General features: G+C 39.7%; 1 protein-coding gene across 1 annotated transcript; it reads right to left on the minus strand.

Moving 5' to 3' along the window:
• Positions 1–610: 610 nt before the first annotated feature.
• On the minus strand, positions 611–9,075 carry ywhag2 (3-monooxygenase/tryptophan 5-monooxygenase activation protein, gamma polypeptide 2). Its single transcript, XM_028464390.1, has 2 exons — positions 8,821–9,075; positions 611–5,162 (listed from the first exon to the last, which is right to left on the minus strand). Exons 1-2 carry the CDS (start codon positions 8,905–8,907, stop codon positions 4,506–4,508), a joined length of 744 nt encoding a protein of 247 aa, XP_028320191.1. The 5' UTR covers positions 8,908–9,075; the 3' UTR covers positions 611–4,505.
• Positions 9,076–9,340: the final 265 nt, after the last annotated feature.

Here is a 9,340-nt window from a genome sequence, read left to right on the forward strand (position 1 = left end):
CCTATTGTGTCCTATTGTCAGAAGTGTGATAAAATGGCCTCTACAGCATAAAATAATTCTATTTCAATAAATATAATATCTTATTAAGCAAAAAAAAAAAACAGCCTGGAAAATAACTATGAACATTTCCTGATTATTTTTTTCAATTATTTGTTAAATCTTTCCAAGTATCCCCGCAATGTTCTCCAGTACCCCTGTTTGGGAACCACTGCTATAGCTTATTTTAACATGTATAACAGCATCTGCACTGCAGCTGATACAAACTCACCTCACAGACTCACCCACACACACCCTTCACACATGCAGCTGTCCAACTGCAATATGTTCAAACTCACACACACACACACACACACACACACACACACACACACACACACACACACACACACACACACACACACACACACACACACACACACACACACACACACACACACACACACGCACAATGTGGCCCCCAGAGCACAGGGGTTGCATAAGGTCACACTTTCTTTATTAGAGTGCTGGCAAGTGTACTCTATCAGTGTATCAGAGGAAAGGATAAATGAATGTGTTTTGAAATCAGTGTAAAAAGCTCAATTATAGACAGAAATAAAAGAATATCAGAAAATACAGATAAACAAATAACTTTAATGGGCAACAAATGGCAATCAATCAGTTCTTCAGATCATACAAACTCAATCCTTTTTTTGAGCTCCTATCATCCATCCAAAGCATCCTAAGTCAGTTCCTCCTCTGTCAAATGTGTAACTGAGTGCTGTTGTTGTCATCGTTTTTTTGTACGTCAGATGATGAACTTGCATCTTTATATGTCACAGAAACAATCGGCAACATTGAAACATATTCAAAACTGAAAATCAAAGAATGATGACAGAGAAGAAAAACACCAAGGAACATAAAAAAACTAAGCAAGCACAGTGTATGTCTTCTTGGCAATGAGTGAGCATTCACTGGCATGTTGCTAACATATTTAAAACTCAGTGTTTGCAAAGTGGTAAACTTTAAAGTGGCTGTGACATACAGTGTGCGTTCTGAACTCATGGAAGTGACATACAGTAGTTGGTATACATGACCAAGGTAGTGGGACTGACTTTAAGGCTTATGGTTCTCCTTTCTGAAAACCATCACAACTGACAAAACAGGAGTTTTCATCAAACCTGGCATCCCGTAAAATAAATAAATAGATAAATAATCCACCATCTAAATGAATATATTTAGATTTGTTCTGAATATATAGATATATCATTTACAGAGCTATAGCAGCAGTATGTTTAAAAGCCTGGGCTCACAACCAGAATCCTTTTGTTCTGAAGACATAAATGTACCAAACAATAGCTTTCATGTCATTTTCTATGTGTTAATAAGTGTGTGCAGTGGTGCTGACTGTTGCGGTGCAGGACCCAGAAGAGAAGACAGTGTAATGTGAAGAAGCTTAAACACTGGCAGATCAAAACCTGTAAAGCAGCCATTCCCAAACTCAAAAAGAGCCACAGCTCCTAATAGGAATAATGAATCTCGAATCCTAAATTATCTGATTTAATTCCAGAGGCACTGCTGGAGAGAATGGGCACAACTTCCTGTGTGATAGCAAATAATCAGTATCAGTTTTAGATTCATATTGATAGAAATTGAGAATTGCGTTAGTTCAGGCAGGCACGGAAGTCAAGCTATAGCTCAGCCCCAGCTGACAGTAGCTGTTAACAACTGACAGCATCCATCCCCTAATTCAGTTAATCTTCCAGCAGATCAGGTTCCAAGCTTCTCGTTAGTTAGAATTAGTCACGGCGCTGTATTTAGACGCCTACTTCTGCACACTTCGTCCGCAAATGCCTCGCAACCCACCTCCACCTCAGCTCCCCTTCTTCTGTCTAATTAAACAGTGTCTCCATCTAACATCTGTGCTTCTGATCCAGGGGGACCTGCTGACCGCTCTCTCTGCTTTATGCCTTTCCATGTAGCTCATGGAAAAGCGAGGGGAGCTCCCTTGGCTTCGAGCTTTCCACTCAGCTGCATGGAATGGCAGAGAGGTCCCAGAACAGATCCTTACCACCAAGTCTAAACTGCATGTTAATAAACAATTTCACAAAAGTTATCCTGACTGAACTACAACGTTTACCTCCACCAAGAAGGTCATATTTTCACTAGCTTTTATTTATTTCTTTGTTTATCTTTTTGCAGGATTACGTTAACATGACTTAAATTATTGGACAAAATTTCAACCAAAGATAAACCTTCAATCAATATTCTGATTCTGGATCAGTTTAAAATAAAAATGAAAAAATAAAAATCTAAAAATCCCTTTCTCTCATCAATGGCGAAATTTCAAAAATGCATATCTCGGTCCATAATTGATCGATCTTTATGAAATTTAACTCGGTTTCCCAGATCGGATCCAAATTGTGCATTTCATCGCGCATTTTGACCTACTTGATTATTAATTATGGGGATAGAAATCTTTAAAGGCTCTTACAAGCCTTTAAAATATAAATAATCATGGTACATGATCATTCACAGATACCTACAAATATTTGGCAAAAGAGGATATTTGGGGCTTGGTGGAGATTTGCGCTCTCTGAGAGCTGTTGTTTTAATTTAAGATTATATTTTGCCTATATCAAGAGCTTTTGTTTTGAAAGTCAACATATGGACGATGTCGCTCAGTGTATAAAGTACTCAACCAATTGTACAGTAATAAAGAGCTGAGCTTTCCCCACATAAAACTTATTTTCTTCATCTTTTTCACACATGGATATTGCACCCATCATCAGGACGTAGCAGGCCAGAGAATAAAGTGGATTGGTTTCAGTAGATATTTTTACCTGGACAGTTGGCCACAGATATTCTGATACTCACTATGTTTTTGGTTCAATATGGAGTTACATTTTTTTTTTTTTTTTCGGAACCACTGCTCTAAAGGTTACATTGTAACGCAGGCACAAAAAGAACTAAAAGCACATCCAAAACAAAACAGTGTATCTTGATTTCATTTCCAAAGCAACAGCTTCCCTCAAAAAATAAAATATATTCATTGGTGACAATACAACAATACACTGAACCACCAACATGGTGCATGTAAAATGTACTCTTTTTTTTTTTAATATTATCATAATTATCATCATAGCTATTATTTCGGTTCTTGTGCAACTGCTACATAATGACTCACATTCAGGATATTTTGTCACTGAGGAACAGCTAGAGAGTATTAAAAAAAAAACAAAACAAACAAAATTAAAGTGTGAGAAAGCAAATATGGTCCATGTCTGTGGATTCAAAATAGAAACACTGAATCTGGAAAACTTCACCATCATCAAACTGGATAGCATGACAGAATAAAATAAATACTTAAATACTGTCCAAAGAACAAAACAGATCATACTTCAATGTGACAAACACTAGATGTTGAGATTAAGTAATTACCGCCAGTGGAGTTTTAATCTTCCTTTTTTTTTTTTTACTTTAACAAATTAAATACACATATTGCATGTCACTATAGCAACGCTGAATTTTTACGATCACCATTTTGGTATAGCAAATTAAAAAAAACTCATAACAAAATGTGATAAATCAGAAATCAACAGCAGACAAAGCCCGTTTTTCTCAATCATATGAATACATAACACCCACAGTATAAGTTAATAAAGTCAAGCTACGGTATATAAATACATCACCAGCATGCACAATATTAAATAATTGATATTGATGTCATCATCTTACACTGAAGAAACAGTATAGTAGGCAAGTGCATTGAATAAAACAAACACATAAGTAAACCACGAACTCTGAAGCTGCTTTTATTTAGAGTTTTTTTCTCTTTTTTTTTTTGCCATTTTTTTAAATATTTTATCGTTAAGTCTCTGCCTTTACTAATCTTCATCTCCAAAAAAAATAATGATTCCAGTGACTAATCTGCAAGATGCCAAAAACACTTCAGACAAAAAGGGATTCATCTTCTTCTTATTTTTTTTTTTTGGTCAATCTGCTGCGTGTCATTTTAACTCTTTAATTTTTTATTTTTCTTAAACCTCTTTTGTCTGTAAGACACTTTCCCTTTACATTGACCATGGCTGGAACCAATGCAATCTCGTTTTTGTGAGGCATTTCCATTCAAGCAATTTACTCTCTCAAGTGCAATCCCTATCGCGCAAAAAAACCTAGCTAAGCAGTTTATCTCGACAGAACAAGATCAGTTCCTATGCCAGTGTGAGGCTGCGACTTCAGTCCAACAAGAACCACTTCAAGCTGATTGACTGTCGTACGTGTCGGTGGTTTTGGCAAAATGTCAAAGAGAAAAATCAGGAAGACAGAGGCCCCCCTTTCAACTGTTATATATATTTCTATATATATTTAAACTGAGATTTTTACCTCCATTCTCACCTTTCTTTTTGATTCTTTTCATTTAACACATGGAAAAATAAAGAACTGCTGCTGCGGTAGATTCATCGGCAAAAGCGGCTGCCAAAGTCCACCAGCGCTTCCAAATTTTGTGTCGAAGTGTGGTTTCTCTTTTAGTTGTTGCCCTCCCCTCCCTCGTCATCCTGTTGGTCACTTGTCCACAGTGTCAAGTTGTCTCGGAGCAGCTGCATGATGAGAGTGGAGTCTTTGTAGGAGTCCTCATTGAGGGTGTCGAGCTCGGCGATGGCGTCGTCGAAGGCCGTCTTGGCCAAATGGCAGGCCTGCTCTGGGGCGTTCTGGATCTCGTAGTAAAACACTGAGTAATTGAGGGCCAAGCCCAGGCGGATGGGGTGGGTGGGTTGCATGTGCTCCTTGCTGATCTCGTGAGCCTCGTTGTAGGCCTTCTCTGACGACTCCACCACGGTGGCCCTCTTCTCGCCCGTGGCCACCTCGGCAAGGTACCGGTAGTAGTCGCCCTTCATCTTCAGGTAGAAGACCTTGCTCTCGTGCTGCGTGTCGCTGCAGTTCTTGATCAGGAAGTTGTCCAGGAGGTTGAGCACGTCCTGGCACACGGCCTCTAGCTCCTTCTCGATCTTCTCCCGGTAGGCTCGTACCATCTCGATCTTCTTCTCGTTGCCGTCGGCCGAGGTCTTCTGCTCAATGCTAGAGATAACGCGCCAGGAAGAGCGACGGGCACCCACCACGTTCTTGTAGGCCACAGAAAGGAGGTTCCGCTCCTCATTGGACAGAGCCTCGTTTAGCTCTGTTACCTGGAAGGAGAAAACAAACCCTTAACACTCTCCAACAGGTGACTCCACCTAAGAATCAACAAGACAATGTGTGATAATGACTAAAGAGGCCATTTCTAAACTGGAATGGAAAATACATTTTTGCATTTTCTTGGCTTTGAAAAACCTTTTCTTTGACACGATGCTCTAAAACAGGGATGAGCAACTCTATCACAGCAGGGGCTACAAAAATGTGATTGTATCTGATCAAACATTCATGTCAGCATTTAGAATATTGACCAATCTGAGCATTAATACAGGGGGAATAAAGAGTTTTGTCTTTGTCAGTGGTTTTGATGTTTTGTCAGTTTTTAGTCATCTTGTGTGTTTTTTGGAGTCACTGTGTGTGTTTTTTTTTGTGTTATTGGTATAATTTTGGGCATTTCATTTTCTGCATTTTTGTTGTCAATCTGTGCATTTTTGGGGACACTTTCTGTATTTTTGTTATGGTTTTCTGTATTTTCATGTAATATTGTTAACAGTTTGTGTGTCTTTGGAGCTATTCTGTAATGTGTTGTTGTTTTGTGTGTTTTTGTAGTCATTTTGTTTGTTTTAGTGGTTGTTGTGTCTGTCTGTTGACATTTTGTGTATTTTTTTTTTCAATTTTGTGTATTTTTTTTCAATTTTGTGTTTATTTTTGTGCATTTGTGTACTTTGTGTATTACGCTGCGCTTCGTATTCCTTCTAACTTCTTGAATTACAATTTTTGGAGATTTACTTTGGAGGCTGCAAAAAATTAGACTGAGGGCCATATGTGGCCCTGGGGCCGCCAGTTGCCCATGACTGATCTAAAAATTGAAGTGACAAAAAAAGCCTCCTCATACGTCACTTACATGAAACCTAAAGAAAGTTCCAGTGAGATTAATTTTGCCTTCTATTTGAATAATATGTTAAGTTGAGGTTTCGTTTATTCAGACAAGGTTTTTCAGGGCATTTTTTATGAAAAATTTCCTTAACTTAAGAAACCTAAAAAAAACTTTGTCCCAGGCTTTAAAATCTAAATAATCGCAATAAAGGAATAGAGATGATTGTAGTCCTGAGAAACGGCATTGCACATGAAATACTCAGGACCCTCTGACAATGAACAATGTTACGCTCTCGAGACGCAATTCAGTTTCCATGGCAATCCATTCATTTAGTTCTCCAGTAGCTCCAGCAGCCACGTGAACAGCTAATACCAGTTACAGATGATATTTAGGATAGTGGGCAGTCGAGGACGTGGGGGAGGGCCCTTGGTGGCTAAATGGTTCACTGGACTGTAAGGGAAAACCACTGGAGGTTCACGTGTCCTAGTGACCTTCTCCCCCAGCTGAGGCCAACCCTTGACCTATCCGATCTAAAACTCCAACCTGACATGACTTTCAGTCAGAGCAAAGAATATATTTGAATGGAATTATTTGGAAACTTAGCATCCATTAATGATTTACCTTTTTCACTGTGTTTTTTTATTTAAAAGAACATGATTTCAAACAGATTGATAAGCAAAGATTCAACAAACCTCGCAACAATAAATTTACACTAGCACTTCTGTTTGAAATGTAAAAAGCTCATCCTAAATTCCTCCTGATATTCCCTGCTCTGCTACAGGAGCACAAAGATGGTGCAGGCTCGATGACGTCATGGACTCACAGAGACGGAGTGGCCTTCAGCGCGTGCTCTCACACAAACCCACAAACACGTGACATTTAAAACCCATTCAGATGAGTCATTTGATACAGTGTTTGATGGAAATACAGGGCTTTATTGTCCTTGCGTTTGGGATTTCAACTTTACCAACTGAACTACAGTCAAATTTAATCTAGAAACATCATTTTACAAGCATTAACGGATAATATATGACAAAAAAATACCAAAAGAATAATTTACCAGCCCGTGACGCTTTCTGTGCAACATCAAGTGACGAAGGGAAGTAGGACTGGGCAATATATTGACATTAAAGATATATTGAGTTTTCAATTTTGGCGATATAGAAAATTACAATATCGCCTGTATCGATATATTTTTGTATTAAAATACTCGTTTTAGGAGTTGCTATTTTTGCTTCTTCTCAGATGGATTACCGAGTGTGTCCAAACCCAGACGCTCCCCTAAACAAGCCACACTACTGAACTCACTCACACGTGCTGTCCCTTACAAAAGAAAAAGACTAAAGTGGTACACCATTGTGCAGCTGTTTGTTAATAAATGTGTCTGACATTTCTCATTAGCAAATTTAACCCAGAATTGTGAATACTTTATTGAGTTAAAAAATATTGAGATTTATATTGTGTATCTCCATTATGAGAAAAAAAATATTGAGATATGAATTTTGGTCCATATCGCCCAGCCCTAAAGGGAAGGGATTCCCTTTGAGTGGGGATCAGTGGTGCACACCCCCTGCAGAAAGGCCCAGTTTGGACTTCACTGACATGGCAAGATTGTTTAAAGGGAAAGGAATCCCCCCTCCCCCTGCTCCAACACTCTCCCACCTCCTGCAACGTGAAACCGCAAAATGACAAACTATCCACATGGGGGCTGGTGGTGGGTGGGTGGTGTAGTTGGTGTGTCCTACTTCATCCTTGAGTAATATCCTTACAAATGTGCCTCATGGTGGAAGCTCCAGCTGCAGGGCAAAGCAGGACCTAATGTGACACAGCAGTTTTTTTTTTGGGTTTTTTTTTTTTTTTGGTTTTTTTTAAATGTATTAATGAATCTATAGTTCCCACAACCCCAACAATAGATAAGACAAAAGCTATGTGTCCTCAGCAGGCTGGAACAATGAGATCAGAGGAAAAATATCATGAGACATGGTCCTCTCCTCCTCCTCCCCATCATATAGGCCGGTAACCCAAAATGACTTCAGACTGCAGCACACGAACAGTGAACAAGGATAACTGGGGGGACTATGGTGAGGAAAGGAGGGAGAGAAAACAACGCCTGTAATCAAATCCGATCTTATTGACTTACTGCAATATGACAAAGAACATTCTAGAGAGGTTCTACTGCCTCCTACGTGTGTTTGGAGGAAAGAGCAGCCCACTCTCCATGGAGAAACCAGCTCACTCACATCAGATGAAGCTTCACTATTTTATTTTATTTTATTTTTTTAAATGAGTAAATATGAGCATTTTTATTCTGACTGTGGGTCATAGGGGAAAGGAAAGCAAAAAGGGGGGGGGGGGGGTGCAGCAGCAGATTATCTTAGAAACATCTCAGCAGACAAAATTCATTCATTCTGCATGGTGGGATCTGCGGAGGAAAAAGGCAGAAAGGACATGCTCGAAAAGCCTATAATAAAACCTTAAAGCCTCTTATTATAAGGAGCTGGAGCTGCTGGGGACCTGCGTGCATTTCACTAGAATAAAACCTTCATTCAAATGACAGTGAAGGCACCGCCCAACCAGCGGCAGATCAGTCATGATAAAAAAAATGTTTTAAAAATCTGGAAAAAATCATGTTAAAATAACATGTAATGTGTAAAATGTTGACACATATATGCAGTCCGGGGTGGATAGTCCAGGACTCCAGGGGCGTTTTACGCACAGCTCCAGCCTTTTTACGCACGGGATCAGCCTTTTAGGGACACGTCGCTCCTTATTCGTGCACTAAACACCAATGCCCAACAACACAACTCTGATGATTCATTATTGAATGGACTTACCGACTTCATAGCAGCTGCCATATCATCATATCTCTCAGCCTGCTCGGCCAGCCTGGCTTTCTGCACCAGCTGCTCACGGTCAACCATGATTTTAGGCAATTTGTGACTGATGCTCGACTCTGATTCAAAGCCTGGGGGATGATGGGATGTTTTAAAAGGCGATGCAGTGAAACCCAAAGCGGACCTAATGCTGCAGCTGTTCCCTGCTGTCTGTATGAGCTCCTCCGTGCAGACGGGACGCCCTCTCTCCTCTCTCTCCTCTCTCTCCCTCCCTCCTTCCTTCATCCTCCTCCTCCTCACACACTCTCCACAGGCTGCGTCATCATTCGGAAAGGTGGGTTAGGGTTAGTACCAATGATGTAACTCTCCATAGATGAAACTACAGGGACAGATTGAAGTTTATGAATATGAACGGGAATAAATGCCAGTTTAACCCTCCTACTATTCTTGGGGTCAGTTTGACGTATAGGCGTAGTTTGAGATTAATAAAGAAAAAATAGAATTACATACAATAACCGTC

The sequence above is a fragment of the Gouania willdenowi genome, chromosome 13, assembly GCF_900634775.1.
Source record: "Gouania willdenowi chromosome 13, fGouWil2.1, whole genome shotgun sequence".
In the NCBI taxonomy this organism is placed as follows: domain Eukaryota; kingdom Metazoa; phylum Chordata; class Actinopteri; order Blenniiformes; family Gobiesocidae; genus Gouania; species Gouania willdenowi.